The 22879-nt window shown below is 38.8% G+C and overlaps 1 protein-coding gene across 2 annotated transcripts in view; it reads left to right on the top strand.

Moving 5' to 3' along the window:
• GSK3B (glycogen synthase kinase 3 beta) overlaps positions 1–22879 on the top strand; it is a 149877-nt gene that overhangs the window by 86094 nt on the left and 40904 nt on the right. For both annotated transcript variants that reach the window (XM_012569980.5, XM_002187975.7), the window contains exons 4-7: positions 7363–7473; positions 10375–10505; positions 12278–12384; positions 21557–21654. In XM_012569980.5, coding sequence (XP_012425434.1) covers positions 7363–7473; positions 10375–10505; positions 12278–12384; positions 21557–21654 — 447 coding nt within the window. The remainder of the gene's footprint in view (positions 1–7362; positions 7474–10374; positions 10506–12277; positions 12385–21556; positions 21655–22879) is intronic.

The raw sequence follows: 22879 nt of genomic DNA, 5'->3' as shown, positions 1-22879 counted from the left end.
GGCAATGAAGAAGTTTGGAAGAAGGAGGCAATTATCTGATTTGTAAGTTGTATCCCTATTATGTCCTCCACCTTCAGAGAGGCATGAATATCATAATTATTTCTTGCAGGAGCATACAGATGAGTCCTCATGTAAGAACTATCCATTCTGTTCCTGTTAAAATGGGAACCATTTGGTTTCTTAATTGAACCTAAAAAAAAAAAAAAAAAAAAAAAAAAAAGAAGTTACTGCATAAAAAGGGCAATTAACAGAGCCTTGAGCCCAATTTTGCACTGACAGTCTAAGTGAATGTTTTGCACCAGCCTAGTAATGTGCTGAAGGGCCATCACCAGTGATGAATTTAGTAACTACCATTCATTCAGTCCCTGGCAGATCTTGTGTGTTGTCAACAAAAAAGCAATTAATGCCAATTATGAGGAGTTTTGTGATGTTGGTATCTCTGTAGTTCTTGCCTGAGGCCTGCCAAGCTAATTTCAGAAAGGGCATCAGTCATCATATAATGATTATCAGTTACTGCTGTTAGGGTTTGCAACAGTCTGGGAATTTCATTGTAGTTATGAGTAGTCTCTGGTTGTGAGTAGGTTTTGTTATTAGAAATAGCAGTTTTGTCTGCCTGTGGTAGGGCTTCACAAGAGTGGAGTAGGCAGCAGTGGCTAGATCCTTAGTGTGGGAGGTGCATGCAGTGAAAATAGGCAGCTCAGAGATTTGTCTCTAGGCCAGTGAGCCATCCAGTACATCTGGTTTGTCGCTCTTCTGTTCTTGAGTCATTCCTCTGCCAGCTCTAGCTCCTGCTCTCATCTTCCCAGTGTTGGATGGCCATTAGAAAGGCAGCTTGTGTTGTTTGTCCTGAGGCAGGCATGTATTTTGAACCATTATTGTGTATTGTCTTGCCTTTTTGTCGTGGATTTATCCTGATTCAGAAATTCATACTCACTCTGGAAAGTAGTGAATAGTCAAGAAAACAAGTGGATCTCCAAAAACTCTGCTTTTGGTTTCATCACGAGGTGTGCAGGACAGTCCATTGATTCAAACATCATCTGTTAATTTTCACCTTGCAACAGACTTATGGCCAGTTTGTGGCACAGTCCCTGCTTGGGAGCTGGGGTTCAAATATCCACAGATCATTTATGTCAAGGATGATAGCTCAGTCCCGCATTTTAAATGTTGGGCAGATGTTTCCAACTTGATAGAAATTCTCCTTGGAAGTACATCTATAAGCTTAAGGAATTCACAGGGCATAAAATAAACAAGAATCATCAGGGATTCCCAAATTTTTTTAATGTGTGACCTTTTCATTTACAGTAGCTGCTCTTCAGAGGGGAAAACTAGGTCAGAAAATGTCTTTTTGATTTTTTTTTTTTCTTCTGACAAAGAATGCCTTAGTGTATCACCTAAGACCCTCTACTCTTTCAGTGATCAAAGGTAGATAATGTAAATCAGCTGGCTTCAAACAAGACCCAAGAAGGTTCTTAAATACTAATTTTATTGGGAGGGTTGATTTCTGGCCTTATGCTGCCATCACAGCTGCCCCACTTGGAAGTTCCTGCCTACATAACATGACTGTGTTTTGCTGAAGAGTAATGACCATTACAGAGCAATTTGGTAAGTTTTGACAAATAGTCATAGGAACAGAACTTTTGGTACAGATCTCAGTTCTCAAACTCAGGCATGAAGAGTGAGGGATTAGAAAAGAAGATACTTTGCCCACTATTTGCGGTACTATTAGAAAGTGTTGGTATCTTTTTGAACACTGAAGTTGAGACTTCAACTCTTCTTACATACTTGCATTTATCTGTTTGAAACTGCAACTGTATCTCTAGGCTTGCACTCCTTTTACTTTGGTGGCAGCCAAAGCTCTGTTTTGAAATAGATGTGGATGTAAACTGCAAGTAAAAACAGGCACACGTGGCCACTGGATGTCACCATTCCTTCATACAAATAAGGTCAGCTAGCACATATTTTGCATTTTCAAATATTTTTTGTGTATCATGTCTACTCAGTAGTTAGAGTAGGAAGGCTGCAAATTTTTGCTTTGTTTTTGAAAGTGTGTCCAAAGTCTCTGTATCCTTAACGTACAATGTCAGCCTTCAAGATAAGAGAAAGAAGGTGGGTCTCTCATGGTGCTTGATAAAGGGGTGTGGAGCGTGTGCTGGTTGTGGCTTTAAGAAAAGTTAAATAACATTTTTTTAAATCTAGGGCAAAAATTGTGACTTTGAACTTTATGTATTGTCTTAATTTAGATGCCTACATCAGGGTGAAGGGTATATTTTACCTCATGCTGACAATCCAGTGTTCAAATAATGTACTCTCGGAAAAGGTATAGTCCGCATGAAATGCTGAAAGGCATTTTCTTGCTTTCCCACTCAAAGGTAAATCCCTCAGGTGCTTTTTGACAGAACCCTTGCATTGCTGCATCCTGTCACTAACTGCTCCATGCAGCACCTACCTCTGAAACATCATCAGTGGGGTGCTGGCATACGGTAAAGGAAAAAATCCTCCTGGGTAAACTGATTGGTTTATTTACCTCATACAGCCCTAATACTGAAGCCTTGGGATAATTTTAATAATGAGAAGTACATTTTAGAGGCGTATTACGTAATTTTAGGTGTATCGCTTGTCTGTGTGCATTTAGCTTGAGTAGACATATGAAGTGAGTTTCTTCCAAGTGCAATTCCACATTTATTTCTCCTAATGCAAAGTTAGTCTAAGAAACTCCTGTATTGTTCATGTCCTCTCAGTTATGCTCATACAGCTGATCAGGTGAAGTCCATTGAAAATAAGCAAAAACCCATCCCAAACAACACCAGTACTACTGTCACACTGTTACTGATTTGCCAGGAGATGAAAACTGAAATGAGTATGTTCATCACTTTTTCCAAATGCTGAGCAGTAAACATGGTCACCCTAGAAGAAAGAGCACCCCGAATAGTTTCTTAACCTTTTTACCCTATTACTTGATGTTCAGAGTTTTCCTTAGATTCCACATAGGCCTTGACAGTTCAGGAATACTTCCAACATCTTATTAGATGCTGACATATTTTCAGAGTAAGAATTCTCCTTTTGCTGTCAGTTTGGTGTTTGGCATGTATGACCTCCCTGGCTCCTGTCATTATGGTGGTAAATAGGGGGAATAGTTGGACTGTGACTGGCTTAATATTGGTTGCTGCTTTAGATGTGCATGTTGTAAATGTAGCGTGTCTAATAATTGAAAACAAAAGGTAACAAAAGCTTGTAGGAACCACTTTGGATCAATTTGAGGTTTGTTGAGATAGGGAATGATCACAGAGAAGCAATATTTTAACTACCACTGCAAGGAACAATCTAGAAAAGTGAATCTTTGAATTCAATACCTATTGCTTTATTTTAATTCAATAGCTATTTCTTTATATTGGCCTCAAGCACAACTGGAGGATGCTTTGAACAGATTGCTTATGTGGACTGAAAGACACAAGAATTTTAAAATGGGGTTTGGCACCTCTAGCCTTCCCTTTGTCAGTAAGGCAATGTTTTCAATTTTACTCAGTCCTCAGCCGCACTGTGTGTAATGCTCATGTACTTTGATCCTGTTTTGTCTCCAATTTCTGGCACAAGAAAAAGAATGAAGTTGCTAAAATGTTTTGGCTCTTGTGTCCTAGTCTTTCTCATGCCTCTTATTATGGTACAGGTTTTGTGAGTATTTACTTGCATTAAGTATTTCCCACCAAAGTGAAGCAGTGCCTGAATTGGTGGTTCTTGGGAGGTGCAGAGCAATTTGATGGCAAAGCATCATGCTGTGGCTCATTTTGGAGCAGTGTTTGTCAACTGAGGATTCATCTGCCAAGTGACAAAAAACATCTTCTAGCACTTGATGCTGGTACATGAGCCGCATTGCTGAAGTCAAAAATCCTAATGAAATACTTTGATTCTGGGTTTCAGGATCTGGCTTTCTGCCCTTCCCTTTTTTTATTTTGAACTGTACATGGTCATAACATTAGTAGCAATCACAGGAGAATACAAATACACATAAACATTTGACCTGCAACAGAAAGCTAGTAAGCCCAAGGTCTTTAAGGAGAAGTGAGTTAATTAATGACATCTTATGTTTGCTTTCTATATTTCACATGCTGCAGCTTCCTCTGGCCTTTTCTGTTCCTTGTAGGTAATTTCAGACATGCTTGTGTCAGTCCAGGGTACCTTGTTTTGTTCCCAGACCAGCAGTTTTGAAACAGCAGAATGGAAACAAGTCACTTATGGAATATGTGGTGAGGTTCCCTGTAATGGAAAGATAAGCCTTGATCGTCCCAACTGATCCTTGAGCTGTTGCCCTCATTTGGCAAGCTCTTTGAGCTAACCCTGTTTCCTATTGCAATACATCTGGGTCACTGGAAAAATATGTGTTTAGGAGGAATGCATGAGGTAGGCAAACCAGGTTACATCATGCTCAGAGCTTGTCAGGCCATGACTGCTTCCTAGCTTGTCCTGAATCTTGTTCAGGGGAAGCCAGGTAACTTCGATATTATTTTCATCCACTTCATGCTCACCGGGAAGGATCAGGGCTCATGAAAACTCTTTCCTGTATGTTTATCAGACCAGTTCCAGATGATATCAGGAGGATGTCACTCAAAACATTTGAATAATCTTTAATTTATTATAGTAGTCATTAAGAAAACTACTGGAATATGTTGTAGGAGTGGAATATGCCGCTACTTACGTGGCCAATGTCATAAGCTTTGCCTTTATAGCTGCATATTGGAGTTCTGGGTCCCTCAAGTGGTACATTAAAACTTGATAGTTGATGAGGCAGAGAAAGGTGTTCATGTGCCTTTGTGTTCTGTGTGATATACATTTATACAGGAGCAGCACAACACAAAACCCATGCTGTTTGTTCAGTTACCACAGATGGCATCAAAACTCAGAAGTGAAACCTCCATCTCTAGCATGTAAAATTTGAAATAAAGATGGAGGCAGTAAAAGCAAAGCAAAGATTATGTGAACTAGAGAGTAGTTCTGTAATTCTCTAAACTCACTGCTGTGAAGTAGTGTGGACAGTATTTACTGATCATATGTTTTACTGTTTTGCATGCGTCCTTTTGTTTGTATTATGAGAAGATTACAAAATCACTATAATTTAATTTTTACTCTTTTTTTTTCCCCTCTAATTTCTTATGTAAATTTTTTTGATACATGAAACATGAATCCTTGGATCAAAGTCACCAACCTCAGTAACAGTACTCAGTGAAGTGATTTGTCACCAGTAAGACTTTCCCATCCTCTGAGAGGCAGACATTTAGCATATTCATCAGGTTGTAGCTACACTGTAGCAAACAGTGTTCATATTCATGTGACTGTTTTCTCTCATAGTTTACAGATTGCCTTACCAGCATAAGCTAACTTTGAATTTTTTAGGACATTTATTTTTGGCATTTTATAACTAAACCTTGAAAGCTCTGACCTAAGAAGAGGCAGTGGATGAATTTTATTGGCTTGAAGTGAGAGTCAGGGAAAGGAGAACTTTCCTTGCTGCAGGAAAAGTGCTAAAATACAAGTGGTTTGGGGTTTTTATTCCTTGCATATATTTGCACGTCTGTGGAGTTCCAGAGCTGTCTAGTATTTCCTCTGCACTGCTGGTAGTTGTCCCTTCTCATCCATTTCAAAAATTTTCTTCACCCCAGATTGGTCTCCAGAAGCCTTCACATTGTTCCCAGTTCCTGGGATGGCCCTGGGAGAAGCACCAGCATAGGCAAGGTCTTGGAGGCTTCTCTTCATCTATGTTTGATAAGACCAGATAGATACAAGTTGGTGGGCCATTGTCATTTGCTTGGTGTTGTGCTATTGCCACTGTCATTTAAGCAATAATATTAAGAAAAGAGCTTTTTTTTTTTTGTAGGGAAGAATGATGTAGGCAGGGCTGTGCAAGGTGACTTGGTCTATTAGGAGGTATTGGTAAGATCTATTATCATGTCCTGAAAATACAAGCCTTTATTGTCAAATAAGGGCAAGGAGAGATCTTGAATTCTGAACCTTTAAAAACACACAAAGCCAGCAGTTTTCTGCCTATGTATTCAAGGTGTGTATTTCTCTGTGTGTTACCATGTACCAGACTGCTGCTGCTCTTTGCTGTGGCAGGACAGCAGAGCACTGAGAGAAACATACTTCACTCAGTGCTTTAAGTGATGGCTCAAGTCACTCTAGAGTAGTAGTCTTAAATTGCTGTAGCTAGATGAGGTTTGGGCTTAGGTGTTAAGATATAGATAGCCAGTGGATCTTCTGATAACAGCCTCCAGTTGAAGGCTTGGGAGCTCTGTTCTGTTTCCATCCATGTAAATTCTCTAGTATTGTCTTTCTCTATAGAAAGTTCTAGGTGATGAAATAGCAGGCACAGGAGAGGTTACTTCTAGTTAATTCACTAGCTTTCAAAATAATTTTTCATGCTGAAATAGTTAATTTTACCCACTCCCCACCATTAAGTGTATTCACAATCCTGGTAGGATTTGCACTGAAGACTGCATTAAAATATCAGAAGTCTCTTTAAGACCTGTTTTGCTGCTGAAAATTCTCAGTTTTGCAGTTAGGCACTATATGATTACAGTACTTTGTCATTTAAGTCCTCTTTGTTCCTCTTTCCTTTGCTAGTGTATAATAAGGTACTTTATAATGTAACCTTATTATAAAACTACTTTTGTTGTTTCTCTGTGTTATGTTCACATGAACCTCTAACTTAATCCTAGGTATTAAAAATTATACTTGAGACTTTGGTTTTGGCTTCTTCTCTTTTGTCATGAATAAATTGATATGTTTAAGTTGGAGATTACTGGGACATAGAAATACATGTAAATAGAATGGTTACAAATGTTAACACTGGCTTATTGTATACAAATGGTTAATATGTATTAATCTCTTAATAGCTGGGAATTCAGTAAGATCAAAGTAACATTTCTAAAAGATGAAGGTTGTTTGAACTTTTTTTGATGTGTTGTTGTTGGGGGATGAGTTTTGAACTTTTAAATTTGCACTTCTTGGGTTTTGGCAGGTAAGGGACTAATGAGTTAATAGGCTGTTTTAACTAATTATGCAGATGTTACCTTGAAATACTCTCCTAATGAAAATATTGACTGAGCAGAACAATTATATCCTTGTCTCCATTTATAATCAGAAAATATCTTACACTGGAGACCAGAACAATTAACATGATCTTAAACATAGGTTTGACAAAAGTATTAATGCACGAGTGCAAAACTTAAATAGTTCTGTGGCAGTTCCCACACTAAAGATGGGACTTGAAATGTCCACAGCTTTCTCTTTTTAGGTTTCTCTGAACACTTTGATTGTACTTCATGCCTCAAATCTTGTGCTGATTTGTTTTTCTTCTCTGTTCTCTTTCAGAAAGATGAGGTGTACCTCAACTTGGTGCTGGACTATGTTCCTGAAACAGTATACAGAGTTGCCAGACATTATAGTCGGGCCAAACAGACACTCCCTATGATTTATGTCAAGGTAGGTAACTGACAGATGTGGTTAGGTGAAGAAAGATACACTCTAAAAATACACTGTGGATACTCTTTTCTGACATAATAGTAAATTTTCAGAAGTATTTAGAAGCAAGTAGATCTTGAGTCAAGGAAAAAAAAAATTAGAAATACTTGTTGTTATTGCAAAGGAAGAATAGAGGGTTGAGACTTAAACAATGCTTACAATTTCTGACCTTACAGAAATCTTGGAATGGGTTGGGGAGACTGAGTGTGGGGGGAATGTTTTGTTTTTGAAGCAGCTTAGATGATGACTGAGACCAGCCGGTTAGCAGCTTTCAGTTTCCTGAGATGGTGAAGGCATAATAGAACAAAGGTCAGGAACTGAAAGAGGATGTTAGGAGGATGTTCTCTAATCTGTTGTCTTCCCCTTTTCCTGGCATATGAGTAAGAGTTCATGTGCTTTTGTTGTGGTTGTGAAAGGCACATTTTTGTTTCTACTTGAAGCTCATTGGCTTGTGTCTTCAAAAGCTACATGGGGTAAGGTGTTTGTATGCACATTGTAGCGTGCATACAAGCACCTTACTCAGGTTGTCTACATCTTTTACACAGGAGTTCAAGTAAATAAAATTCCTCATTTGCTGTCCAACATGGGACCCTTCTGGGGCCTCATAGTTCTGTTTCATATGTTGTGTTGACCACAGTCCACACACTAGTGAATGATGATGTTTTCACATGGCATTAACTTGTTAACATGGCACATAGGTAATATTTAATAGAAATTACCAACAAAATTTCCTGATGCATATTGATTTTTCCAGACTCCTCTTTAAAAGTATAATGCTTAATGTAAGGGTTGGCTTAAGAAAAAACAATCAATTTGGTTAAAAGAAGATGAAAGTTTCAAAGGTGAAAGCTACAAATAGTAATTATTTCAATAATGAAGTTTTGTGCCATAACTAAATTGTAAATGACATGTCTCTGCAATAGCATCCCTTTTGCCTGATTTTTAAGAAAGCACAGAATTTTATCATCCAGCAGACTTCAAGGTCACTCTCTTTGGTCTGTTGGTGGAACATCATGTCTTTAGGTTATATGCTCCCCAAAATCTGTAGGCTTGGCTTTTGATAAATTGTTTATATATCTTTTGTCAGTATTCTTGCCCTCATTGTTCTCTGTTGTGGGAACTTGAGAAAATTCTTCCTTACACTTTCAGAGAAAAATCTGCTTCAACTCTTTCATCTTGCAGGATGTCTGGGTCTTCCTGTTCCAGGTAGTCTGGAAAGCTATTCTTATTTTTCTGGCAAGGCTTTTATATAATCCTGTATTTTAAAATATCACATTACCTTAATGTCATTAAGGATTTTGCAATTTTCCAGGCATCTTGGCTACACAAAGGTCAGATCATACCTATTTGTTCACTTCTGATGGATAACTATGCAGGCAGAGAGCTGCTTTTCCCTGGGTAACAAAGAAACTTAAAGCTGCACAGAAGCTGTTCTAGTAATCTTCTGGTTAATTTTTATTTGTAATTTCTAACCTGCTATAAGGAGTCCTTGGAAATTTTGGGTTTGCTGTGTGGAGATGAAAGGCATACTTCATAAATCCCACATGTGTTGACTTGACCCCTCAAGTTAGGGCAGTCTTTTGCATTATTTTGCAATACACTTGCACAATACATACTTAAGGGACTAGAACAGGCAATTCGGAAAAAATGTTTGCTTGCTTTTCTTTGTGCAGAGTTGTGGTTTTCAGAAACAAGTATGAAAACCAGAGTCCTAGAGCCAAAATTCAAGCAATTCTCTTCCCTCTCCTACTTTACTGCCAAATAAATGGCAAAAAAACAAGGCAGAGAGAAAGTGTGACAACAAAGATAATGGTGAAAGAGAGGCAAACATGACCTGATATCAATATCAAGTAATTGCACCTGTTTTTATAGACCATTAAAGGTGAACTGTGAAAAATGTGCTTGTAAAAGAAAAGTGTGGAGATGCATCTCTGGTATGGTGTCTTGCCTCTAGCTTGATTTTAAGTGGAAACTTGTGGGGACACAACAAAAATAAAAAATAATCTGGCAGCCTTTTGTCAACCATAGAACAGGGCTTTCCATGCCTTTGTGACTGTATATGCTGTACATCCTTAATTGTATCCAGCAGCTTTTTATTATCCACAACAAAAAGTGTGTAGCTCCAGAAAATGGACATCCTCCCCCTGCCCTATGAGCTTGTCCTGTGAAGTTCTTGGCTTCATAATATCTTCCTGTGCTGTGTTCTTCCTTGCTAAGGGGTTAGCCAGCCCTGGAAAGTGGGCAGAGAAAACTCCCTTTGCATACTTGTTTGTTGTGCCTTGCATAAACTTATTCTGAACAGTTGGTTTTGTTTGCCTTCTGTTTTTGTCCAGAGATTTGAAATTAAAATGACTCTGTCCCCTCAGCAAGAAACACTGGGAGATTCACTTCAGTGACAGGCTGAGACACTACCCTTGTCTTTGAGCAACATTTAATATAGCTTCACTAAGTAAAGGGTTTTCTTTTGGATTTTGTGGGGTGTTTTTTTAGTTGTTTGTTTGTTTTGGGATTTTTTAATAACCTGAAATACTTCACTGCTGTGAAGAGGCTGCTGGTAGAGCAGATTAAAACACTTTTATTTTGTGTATGTTTTTTATGATTGCCATTATTTACAAATGTTGGAAAACTGGCACAATTATTTCTCTGGAATCATGCTAATTATGCTGTCTCAAAGGACACATAAAAAGATTTTGAGCACATGTATGTATGTAGCAAAGGGCATGTGGGGAAGGTATGCAAATACCTTGCCCACCTTCATAGCCCTAATAGGCATTCAGTATGGTCTTTTTCTCAGTGATTTTGTTTTTCTTCATTGCTAAAGTAATTGTTTACCCTGATTTGACTGGTATTTCTGTGTTCCAGTTGTACATGTATCAGCTGTTCCGGAGTTTAGCCTATATCCATTCCTTTGGGATCTGCCACCGGGATATAAAACCACAGAACCTCTTGCTGGACCCTGATACAGCTGTTCTAAAACTCTGTGACTTTGGAAGGTAAGCACATTTGTGGCCTGAAACCTGGTGAAAAGATCTTTCTTCAAAGTGAACCTTGATGCAACTTTGCCAAGAAATTCTGTGTCCCTTCAAAGGTCTTTATTTCTACCTTAAAAGAGGATTTACTGACATTCTATTTTCCCCCCAAAATGAGTTCAAAGGAGTGGCAGGGAAGAGCTGGAAAAGGATATTAAGAGGGAGGGAATTAAACTTCACGCCTCTTATTTTTGCAGGTATTAGAAAAATAAAATAAATACACCATGACATAGGGAAAATACTGCAGCATAGAAAAACCAAACCAGTTATTGCAGTGAAGTGTGTTTTGGGCAAGAGAGGACAGGCATGGTGGCATTGTAACTTAAAAAGGCTGATGTTACACTAGTCAATCTACTTGCATTTACAATAATTCACTTAATGTTGCAAATACCATAGAGGCTCAAAATCAGAAGCAGCACTTCCAGTTGAAGCTCTTGGATAGTGGACATCTATGTTCTAGTTTCCAAAGGCACATTTATTTCCAATATCCACTCATAATCACTTTTAGAGTCCAGCCCCCACCTTAGAACTGATACAGAAATTCTGGCTATCTGCAGTGAGACAGGACATAGATTTCTCTCTGAGAAAGTTCAATCTTTAGATTGTGCTGTAACTCTGCAGACTAAAATAGTTGGGGGGGTATATGTGTGAGAGGTCACAGAAGCTGCTGTTGCTAAATTTGCTTGCCCATAGCGAGTGGGAATGTCAGGTGGGGGTTATTCAAGCCGTGCATTGTCATGACTGGTGCCTCGGGATCTCCTCAGCTCTACCTCACCAGCATTGGAGGAACTGCCAATGCATAAAGGGAATACCTACTATTTTTTATCAGTGGGAATTTGTTAACTGTAGTTTCTATATAGAAAACTGAGACTTTTTTAAATGGGTGGTGAAAGTTCTTCACTGAAGGCTGAGAGGAGTGTCTGGAGAGCTGGACACTGGATTTGACTGGCTTGCCACTCTGCAGTGTTTGGTGCTATTTAGGTGAATGTTGTATTTCCAAAAGGGAAGTTTTGTCTTCCAGCTCCTTTTTCTCTTGCACTTCTTAATTAAGAAAGAAGTGTAATGTGCCCATAGACTCATGTTTCCAAAGTAATGTGGTCTTGTGGTCCTTTCTTTTCTTGGATTCTTTCAAAGAGAAGTATTGAGGCAATACTGTAGGTTGGATCCTTTTGGGCCGATCGATTACAGTATAAGAGAAACCTTCATGCTAATTGTAGACCATTAACATGTGAATACAATGGCAAAGACCATGCTCCCTTAAGTAGCAAAGGAGCAGAATATTGCAATGGAAATTAAAAACCAACCGAACAAAAAAAGCAAACCAAGAAACAAAAAACTCAAACAGACAAAAATACCCCACTCAGTCCTCATGAGTATCCAGACCTTTACAACCCTAAACAGTGACTACATTTGACTGAACTGTTTTCTGTACTGTTTTCCACTGTAAACAAGCCTTTGAATCTGGCAAAAGACAACGGGCAGCCAAAAATTTGACCCTGTTTTTCACCTAGACTGTAGTCAGAATTTCCTTTGCTGTCCCAAGTACAAGGTAGATCCTTGATGAGCTGGACTGATTTCACAGCGAATCAAGGAGTCAGTTTGCATTAGCTTAGAAGAACATTGTACTTCAACATTTGGGAATAGAGAGTAGGTGAAGAGTGCCAAAGCTTAATGTTGGTGTGCACAGCAATATTGTAGAAGTGTTCATTACTGAAATACTGTTGTTTCCTTTCCAGTGCAAAACAGCTGGTTCGTGGAGAACCCAACGTGTCGTACATCTGCTCTCGGTACTACAGGGCACCAGAGTTGATCTTTGGAGCCACCGATTATACCTCCAGTATAGGTATGTGCGTGCTTTTGGTTGAAATCTGTGCCAGCTTCCTTAGTTTTTATCCTGTACTGAAGTGTAAAGGTTTCCAGAGATCTCAGATGTAATCCTCAGGGCTGAATTTGGTTGTAAATTTAGATACCACTTTTTAAAGACATATAAATGTTTTGTAGATGGCTGCTGTGCTTTCTACACCTTTCGAGATTTCAGCATTAATTACACTAGGAAAGGGGCTTTTTCAATGTAGAGGGGGGAAATCTAATTACAAGTGAAAAAAATATCCATGTAATGTTGCCATTTAGTTTAAAAGGAAGTATGAGATCTCAAGCCAGAAAAGCATTTTAATAACTTAAAATAACTGTATCAAAAGAAAATCAGCTTCTGATGTGCTGTGGTATAGACCTAAATCTGTAATTTATTTACTTGGCTTTTAGTAAAGAGTTTATAGGGAGAGGTAAGTGTGGCCTCATGATTGACTTTAAATTCTCTTTACAACCTTAATATATTGTGTACAGCAGTCCTTCTAATTCAACTAATTCTGCTAGCTTTCACTGTCTTTTAGTCATTAATTTTGAACACAAAGAACTCTTTCTATATACCCGAGACATAGCTGTGTCATGGAAATACTAGGGAAGCTGGAGGTTTGATGGCGATCAGGGAACAACCAAGTTTTCTTACAGTAGAGAACCAAAAATGAAGAGCAAAATGAAAAATCTTTGAAATGAAGAACGGTGTGTGGGCTGATTGTTGGTAACTACTTCCGTTTTTCAGTCAAGTTGCTGCCTGGGCTCCTTCTGAGTTCTAGTGCAAAAGAGAGCAGATTTGGCAGTCAGCACAATAGTGGGGAATCTTTTACCTTGCTTATGGACTTGAGTCATTTAGGCAAGGTTTAATGTTTTCAAAAGGATTTTGAGATCATGATCAACTGTTGGCAGATTATGTTTATAACCTGTATATTTAAACTCACTGTGTTTGAACTAGCAGGAAACTCAATGGCTGGCTGACTTAACTCTGCAGTTCTTAAAAATGAACAAAAAGCCCCACCTCAACATGTTCCTGAAGACTTCCTTGCTCTCAGGATTTTTTTCCCATTAATTGGGAAATTAATTTTTTCCCATTAATACTATTCAGTATGTATTGTAGCAACTCTTGCATATCTTCCTGGTAGGAAAAAGAGTCAGAACCAAGAGTAGTCTGGGGAAGGTATGGCACAACAAAGATACAAGGGCAGAACTTACTGTTGGCTGCTGCCAGAAGTGGCAGCCCCACCCCTGCTCTTGACCCTGGATACCCTGGCTCTCACAGTTTACTGTTTAATTTGCTGATTCAGCATCAAGTGACAAGATATTGTGCAGGTTAACTTCCTGCTGTGTGAGTGAGTGCAATCAGCAGTATTGTGCAGTCCAGTAAGCAGCAAAGCCCAGGTAAAAGCAAAGTGTTGTGAGCTCAAGAATGAGGGGAGGGTGGCTGATCCCATTTGACATCTTTTTGCCAGCTGAGAGCTAATAGATTGGCTCAGCTGCATTATCAGAGTGCACTGAGACCTCTTGTTTCAGAGGATAGCTGCATAAAACTTGTATTTTATGTGTCAGCAGGAGAGACTGCTTTGGAGATAATTCTATGAAGTGTCTCTTGCTCCAACTGCAGATCCTTTTTCAAGTTGTGCTTTCCATTTTTGTTGTTTTACCTGCTGGTCTCTAAAATGGTTCTAATAAAAATTCCATTCTAAAGTGCAATTATTCACTTGCCTCCAAAAATATCTTGAATTTCAGTCATTGTTCTTTGCTGTGCCAAAAAACCCCACCTGTCCCTCCAAGTCCTTTCTTTGAAATTTGTACTGAATTGCTTGAAAATTAAGTTAATACTCTTTGTTCCTTCCTATCCTATCCACCTTCCACTTCTTTCTCAGCAGTCTTTGGATTTGGGAGATGAGCAGGAATAAAATGCTTTTGCAATCTCTGCAGTTTCCCAGTGTTCTGCAATATGCTAGAAATTCTAAGGGTTAATTTTAATTCTTGCTGGTAGGCAGCAATGGTACAGAGTGAGAACTCTTCCTTATTTCACGTGGGATTGTTCATCCGAACTCATCCAGCTTGTTGGAAAATCAATCAATAAGCATAGAGGGATTTATTGAAAGAAGGAAAAGAGCATGTAACTATTAGTCCTTTATCCATAGCTCAGAGTATAGGGAACTGTGAAATGCTTCAGTGTTGTACTGCTGTCCTTTAAACTTACATGCTGGCGTGCTAGGTTTTTTTTAGTTCTTATTTTTATTGTGAGTTGTTAGCATAATAACCTTTTCCCACTGTAGTCTTTATCACTGTGTAAGAATCACTTGTGTGTGTGAGGTAACAAAAAGTGAGCTTTACATGTAAGGCAGGGATCTTTATTCCCCCTGTTAAATATCCTCTAGTAAAACTATAGTAAAAGTAAAATCAAAGAATACAAAGCCAAAAAGTGTTCAAGTAGAAATTTCCCTACATTATCTGCAAGGCTTCCAGCTGTTTTTGTGAAGGTTTTTGTTGTTTGTTAATGTTACTGCAGGGCTTATGACTGCAATGTGTGCAATAGGATAATGACTGGAAGTATTTCTGAGCAAGAAGTCCTTTTTAAGACTAGGCAGTGACACTGGTGGCCCAATACTTGACAGCACACCCAGCTGCATTATGATGATGTCAGTTGTTTGTCACCTTGTTTAGCATTGTAACCAGGAGTTGCATTAGGCTGTCTGGCTTCATCCAGGTTGTCTTTAAACACATGAATTTGTCCTCATGACATTATGTGCTCTTCAGTGTAGCAGTTCGTTCCAGATGTGTCTTTTCATCCTGGATGTCACAGCAAACTGTAAACTAGCATTTAACTTCTAGGATCTTGGTTGTTTCATTGAAGTGCATCACTTCAATTCTAACCTAAGAGGTCCCTTTAAAAAATAACTGAGCCAGGGATGTGATGTTTGTTGCACTTCTGTAAAGTACCACATTAGTGCTGCATTTAAATATATAACATAGTAAGAGTAGCATCAAATGGCATTTGCTGCAGTTAGTGCCTCCAGCAGACCTGGGACTCTATTTTTAAAATAATGACCTGGGAAATTACCTATTTGAGTTCTTAAATAGTCACTGTTGCCAAATAGCTACAAATCTCTACCTATAATAGCTCTGTTATGTGCCTGCACTACAACTTTACAGGATTTTTCAGTGGTCAGGCACAAATATTCATGTCAATTGGGTGCCTTCATAGCTTGTACAGATTGTGCCTTTGTGTACCTTTGGCTATGAATTCTGCAAGTGTGTGTGTTTGTGTCCCTAAAGCTTGCTTGGAATGGACACAATTTACTTCCCACAGCTGATTTGCAGGAGTTTATTGTTGTTGGTTGTTTGGGGTTTTTTGAGGGGGGAAGAGGGAAGTGGGGGGCTGGTTTGTTGGTTTTTTCCCAAACCAAGCCGTTCAGCTATGCCTTTGACAGTGTTTTGTCTGAGGCTTCTTCCTTGCCAGTCTGTGTGTGTTACAGCATCCCAGAGTGTGTTGATGGCATGGTTCTGGCTGTGCTGGTCATATGGGTGATGCTGCTGCTGAAAAACCCTGGGATGGCAGCACGCATTCCCCTACACTGTCCTGGGACAAGCACTGGGGTAGGGGTGAGTGCAGATGTTTCTGTTGCCTCGAGCTCCTTTTGTATGGAAAGAAGCTGTGCAGCTGAGCTTTGCCTCAGTCTCATGTGTTTTTTCTCTAGGTGAGGTGTCAAGGCAGGGGAGGGTTCACCACATCCTGGTGGTGCTTCTGCACAACGAGGGGCTGCTGGTCTCAGCTGGCTGCACCACTGCGCTGGCAGGAGTTGGGAGCATTCCAGAGGGAACATTTATAGCCACTGGCAGGGAAAGATTGATCTGCATGACCATTGCTGGCTTCTCTTGGGGTGTCTGAAACTAGGTATTGTGAAGATGTTCGCTCATTTTCCTAGCAAGCACGAGTGTTTCCCCTCAGCAGTCTGGAGCAGAACCTCTTCAGTAGGTATCTGTAGTTGGCCTGTCTCAGAGTTTCTTGGGGAAGAACGACCACCAGGTGTGTCCCTGCACTGTTGCCAAGCAGTCAGAAGAATTTGCTTCTTTCTCAGATGGCAACTTCCAGTGCTGAAAGTAAGCAGGTGTGTTAATTTACTGAACCACTCTACCATCTGTCATTGTAGTTTCATCTCTTCATTGCAAAAGAATAGGTATACCTGTGTTCAGCTTTTATTCCAAATACTGGAGCAAGCATGTCTTTTCAAGCATTTTCATGTTTCAGCCTTACTCTTTCTCCTCAATCCATGGGTCTGTGGTAGCTTGATATGTGAAACTTCCACCAACTTAGCACGCCTGCCTGTAATCCTGAATTTTGCTTTTGTTCTGACTGCCCAAATATTGTTTCAAACAAGCAGCAGTGAAAAGCACTTTGGGTCTGGCATTTGGCAACTAGAAGCTGTTGATTTTATGGCTTCCCAGGGCTGCTTTTCTGACTCTTGGTTTGTTTCCACAGTTTCCAGAGCAGCAACTTTGAGTCACCTCCAAGATGGAGGAAGTCCATCAAGATGAAGGGATAGTGAGGCAGAGATGAATAGATGAGGGTAATGAAAAATGTAGGAGGTAAATGTGCCCCATAAAGCATCAGATAAATGGAAGTTCTTAATTTGTACTAGGTGGATGAGAGAAACCTTGTTTTTTTTTTCCCATTCCTCTTCAAAATAATGAGTTAGAGGAGCTAGAGTGTAATACAATGAATGGTGCTTGTGCTATGAAAAAGAGAGCCAGCTTTTCAGCTTGGAAAGGCAGATTTTGAGATCAGAAAAAGTGAAATTTGTGAACAGGGTATTAATTCCCAACTCAAAATGGCCATTCCATGTTTACAGAATTAAAGCTAAGGAGTGTATTTTGCAGTGGCCCTCCCAAATGCCTCTTCCTGATTTAAAAAGAAATACTTGTTTTCTTACCTTCTGTAATGCTAGAATGCATTCAAAAGCAAGGGCATTAGGAAGATTATATTATTAGACAATGTCCATCTAACAGCTCTGAAGATCAGTAAAGTAGTAGAAACTTAATTTAAGAAAAGTTATGTGGTACAAGGCCCTATATGAATTTTTGTGTGTTTAAATCAATGGGGGTAGGTTAGGTGATAATGGTATTTGTCAAAGTGTTCTTTAGTCTAGAAAAGATATGGCATTAGCTACCATTGTAATGTGTGAAAACCATCTGAAATAAGCTTATTTGAAGGTTGCTGTTTCCTGGCAGTTGTATTTATTCTTTGTATTGTTTAGACTACATTTCACTGAAGGTATGAAGAAAGTATTCTTGCCTGCTTTCTTAAAATGAATAGTTTTCAGTATTTTCTCCTAAAATTTCACAAGTAGTTTGGCATAAGGAACATTTGTTGACGTATTTTCTTTTAAGTTTCTCTCTTACCTTGTTAGCTAATTCAAAGCATGTGAATGAGAGTCCTAGTTTGCTTTAATTAACTTGCACATACTGAAAAGAAATAGTTCAGAAAATGCTTCTTCTCCTGTTGGGAGCAAGTAGTTACAGCACGTATTAATCTGTAGCAGTTAGCTCTGACTGTACTGAGACAGAAAAATATCTGGAAGGAACTACCATAAGCTGATCGCTTCCTTTAAGTAACATGTCTTTAAAATACAGAAATTAGTACTTGTTTACTTCGGGCTTGAGGAAAAATCTTATCATCCTGATGTAGATAAATTTTAAAATGCAAGATATAAAGGGTGTGAGGAAAAAAAGAGCAAACTATCCTGGAACCAAATTTTAGCCCATGGTTTAAATTCCATCAAGAATATATACAATTTCAGCAGAGGTGAAATTTCTTAGTTTGTTCCTTATTGAGCATTGCTTATCAAGAGTTGTATAAATACCTATGTATATTGTGTTTTATTTCTGTCACTCCTCTGAGCTGCTCGAGTTTGCTTCCACTCTCTGGATTTTGCTGGGGATGTTTCAAGGATTTCTTCACTTCCTTGTCCAGGGAATATTGCCCAAGTCCTAATTTGGAAGTTGGTGAAATTACATGCCTGGAAAAAGATGGGGATTTTGAAATGCCTGTGTCTTACTTCACTGTGTATTTGAAGTGTTAGCAAGTAAAATAAAGGAAAAGCAAATAGCCTTTTAACAAGATATTAAATTGCCTAGTTTAGAAGATTTCAGTGCATAAAGAGCAACAGGTTTCTGATGGATTTTGCTGTATGTTTGAGGAATTAAACCCAGCATGAATGCCACAAGTATTCATCAGCCATTGTCACCTATTTCCTCATGATCTACATCCTTGCTGTTTTTCCTCTGTTCCCATGAGATACCCTCAGCTTTCTCATGTGTCCTATGCTGTTCTTGCTTGGCCTTCTTGAACAAGGACTTGCACATTGTTTGACTTGTTTGCAGTTGCATTTTGGCAGGACTGGGGAAGCCCAGCACTTCTGCCAAGGACTGAACCCTCCTCACCTTGGCAGCAACACTGACGCTCCCGCCGCTTTTATAAATTTCTGTATTGGGTTCAAGACTTCTGCCTTGCAGACTTCTCTGAAATAGGCTGCAAGAAGTGCAAAAGCATTTAGGGAAACTAGGAAGAGCAAAAACAGCTCAAAGCCAACTTCATGGAGCAGTCAGACCAGAAGGTCATTTAAAACAGTTTAAAAAAGCCACAGTCTAATCTGAAAGTTTCAAAATCTTAAAAGGAAGTGAATTGTGGTTGAAGACATACTCTCCTGTCAGCTTTCTGTTTGTATATATTCTGTCAAATATTTTTCCTTGCCATATATAACATTTTCAGTGCAAAATAAGGATTTGAATTGTAAATAATGATTACAGATTTGGTATAACTACTTGTTTTTGTAAAAGACACTCTAAAGGACTTGGCTTATTTAAAACCCTTTAAAGGTATCTTTAAATAGACTTTTAAGTTACTGTGCTCTGACTGCTTAGTACATTTAATCTATCTCTTCAATACTTCTGAAGAAATTTGTGCTGTCTGTTGAACTGTTATGTAAGTCCTCTAAAACTAATACGCATGGGAGACACAAAAAGTGATGCTTTTTGCATCATGGTTTTGCTGATAGCAGGAGCTATCAGTTATCAGCTACCTCTGATAGCAGGAGCTATCAGAGAGAGACACTGATGAGCAGTTAGATGCAATTAAACATTCTTTACATGATTCCTTCTTAGTTTGTTATCCAAAAGAGATCTTAGCACCTTGGTGGCCATATCAGCTTTTGTTAAATGTGGCTAAAAGATTAAAAAGCATAATTTTGTATGTTTGCTTGTTAAAATTCAAGATTCAAACTTCAAATTATTTATGGTACTGTTTACATTGTAAGTAGTTATTTTTTAGAATTAACCCTAATTCAATGTTTGTATCCATACATTTGGTAAAAGTGCATCTATTTGATTTGGAAGTGAATAATTTCAAAAGCTGAAGTAATGAAAGGGGTGTTAGTCTAGTGTATGTTCCAATTGAACCATATTCTTGAGGAGGGGAAGTATTTTTACATAGCATTCTCACTCTTTCCTTTAGAAATGCGGGAAGGAAAGCTTTGTTTTAACTTGCTGATTATTTTGATATAAATCTTAAACTCCTGAAAGCTTTATTGATTTTATTTTGCACCACTGATAAGGTGATAACAGATGGCTTGGAGAACTGTCAGAGATGTTTTCCTTACTCAGACCTTTAGCCATAACTGGCAGGGTTGTGTATATCCTACTTCTCAGAACCATGGAGTCATAGAATGGTTCAGGTTGGAACAGACCTTAGAGATCACCTCATTCCAACCCCTTGCCATGGGCAGGGACACCTACCACTAGACCAGGTTGCTCAGAGCTTCATCCAGGCTGGCCTCAAACACTTACAGGGATGGGACATAGTTTAAATAGATGAGGGAATAAAGATTTCTGTCATAGCATAAATTATCTAAGGCCTCAGGAGATCATGTCTCCTAGGGGACAAAGCTAGCTCATAAAAGTAGGTGAGAGTTTAAAGAAATGTGGGTGGAAGGGGATTGGTTTTCCCTTTGGAGTGTTTCTTTATATTATAGGCTTTACAGATCTTCTGTTGCTGATTGCTTGTTTGAAAGTGGATATTGGTGTAAGTTTTCAGGTGGTCAACAATTGATGACTTTCTAGAAAACCTTATAGTCAATCTATTTTGGGGGAGAAGCAGTTTTCTTTATCAGTAGAAGTACAATACTTCTACTGTGTTGAGCAGCTTAAAATCCCATTTTTGCTGTACAATTACATTTGATTCTCGCAAATACTGTTAAACAGTGTTTATTGCATTTACTTTCTTAGAGCTTTCTTTGTAGTTAATTACTTCCAAAAATCAAATGCTATATTCTGTAGTACACTTAAATACATTCCTGAGTTGCTTCTGTAATACTGAATTGCCTAATCATTTAAGAAGATATACCTGCAATAGATTGTGAAAAATTTCCTTATGTGGGAGGAATAGCTCCTAAGGACTACTTGAGGGTTTTGGTATACATACAAAAATTAGTTAAATGCTTCTTCTACAGATGCTGTTGACGTGTGATCTATGACTTGCAGTTCTGTTACTCATCCAAGTTGGCAAATGGAATTGGGATAAAGATTAGATCTTGAAGTGACTGGTTAGAGAGGCTGCCTCCCAGATCCCTTAATCATCATGTACTTCAGGATACCAGTAATACTTGCAGTACAGGTTCATCTGTCAGTGCATGTATGCTTTCAATATATGTGTGAAAAACTGAGTCTGTTCAACACTTGGAAACAGTAAAAACATCAGCCATTGTGTTGGATGATACCTATGCATATAGTTCATTATCAGTGTGGTTTAAACCAACACAGGTTTCGGGGAAATTCTCAATTTACAAATGGCAAGCATTTTATGGTCTTCTCCCTGCATGTGTAAGTTTTCATGTCGGTATATTATGGCATTTAACGTGATTTTCCAGTTCTCATTATCTCACAATTTGACTTCTAAGACTATCTGCACACTGGTGTTTTATACCAGGTACCTGGTAACATTAGCATAGGAATGTTTTTTATTTTTAGCTGTGTTGCACACATTATCAAACATAGCAAAGGATAAAGTAAGTAGCTTAAAATGGCTGGGTTTTTTATGAATGGCTTAATATGTGTATTTTACTGATACCTTTCCCTGTCCTCCACCTTTCCCTTTTTAGATGTGTGGTCAGCAGGCTGTGTATTGGCTGAACTGTTACTAGGACAACCGATCTTTCCAGGTGACAGTGGTGTGGATCAGTTGGTGGAAATAATCAAGGTATGGAATGTTAAATGTTGCTTTGACTGCATTATTCCTTGTGAATCAGTAGGAAAACATGCACTGTTATAAACTGGTGAACATACATATATTCTGACAAGATTGTACAGGGTTTTGCATGTAAACAGTGATTGAAAACACTTATGCTGTTTTGAGAACCTGATGATCTTTACTTTCTCTTCTTGCAGTTATGCATAATGATATATTGAGGCTTTTTCCCTCATAAAGGACTGCACTTCCAGTGTGCTTTGAAGAAGTCCTTACATACTGGGCCAGCATTTATTAATGTATGATTTTCATTCTTTGGAGTCTCTCTCTTTTTCCTTTGTTGCACACCATTAGTATTTGGCTTTGGAAACAGTGTTGTTAAATTCCTTATGCCAGATTCTTCACATATATAGTTGCCTTCTAGTCTTCCTTCCTCCTAGCTCTTTTAAAAGGAAAGGCGAGAAAGGGCACTTGTTTTTGCAGATAGAGAATCAGAACATGTAGAACAAAGGTACCTTCCACCTGAAGAGTCTTTTTTTCCAAGGTAAAATGACTAATGTGTCAAAATATGTAACACTTATATATCACTTATGTCCAAGCACATCCTGACTGATTTCATGTGGAAAGCTGTGAATATTCTATGGTTCTCAAACTGGAGGCATGGAAGAATAGTTCATACATTGGTGTCTGACTTCCCAGCACCCTTGTCTATTCTATCTTTTTCAACTTCTGCAGTGAAGGAAACAAGATTTCCAGAGAGAGAAGTATAAATTTCCTCTGAATCTATACTATGCACATAATTAGATGCCATTATTACAGAGGAAAAGATGTGTACACATACTGTTCAGCTTTATTGATTTCATCACTGTGCGGGGACTGTATTAAGAGAATTTCCTCCTTGATTTTGCCACTTCCTTGATGCATAAATATATTGTGTGGCATGCATGTGAAAAGCCCCTCAAAACCCAAATTTGTGAGTGTAAAAGGAGAACTTCATACTTGTCTGTGTCATTGATTAGGAGAGCTACCACTGTGTTTGTCCCTGTCCTAAGAGAGTGAACCAGCGCTGACTGATCATTCTCCTCCCTGAAGGACATGGGCTGTCAGGGGTGTGCTGTGACATTTCTAGACTGTCACCCCATCTCCTGAAGGTTTTGACCACGTAAACCTGGCTTCTGTTACAGTGAGTTTCTGTCTGTCCTCCTGAACATCCTCCAGTCAGCAGCTTTCCTCTGGA

The sequence above is a fragment of the Taeniopygia guttata genome, chromosome 1, assembly GCF_048771995.1.
Source record: "Taeniopygia guttata chromosome 1, bTaeGut7.mat, whole genome shotgun sequence".
In the NCBI taxonomy this organism is placed as follows: Eukaryota; Metazoa; Chordata; class Aves; order Passeriformes; family Estrildidae; genus Taeniopygia; species Taeniopygia guttata.
The sequence above is the reverse complement of the archived record's forward strand: the minus strand, read 5'-3'. Positions and strand labels throughout refer to the sequence as shown.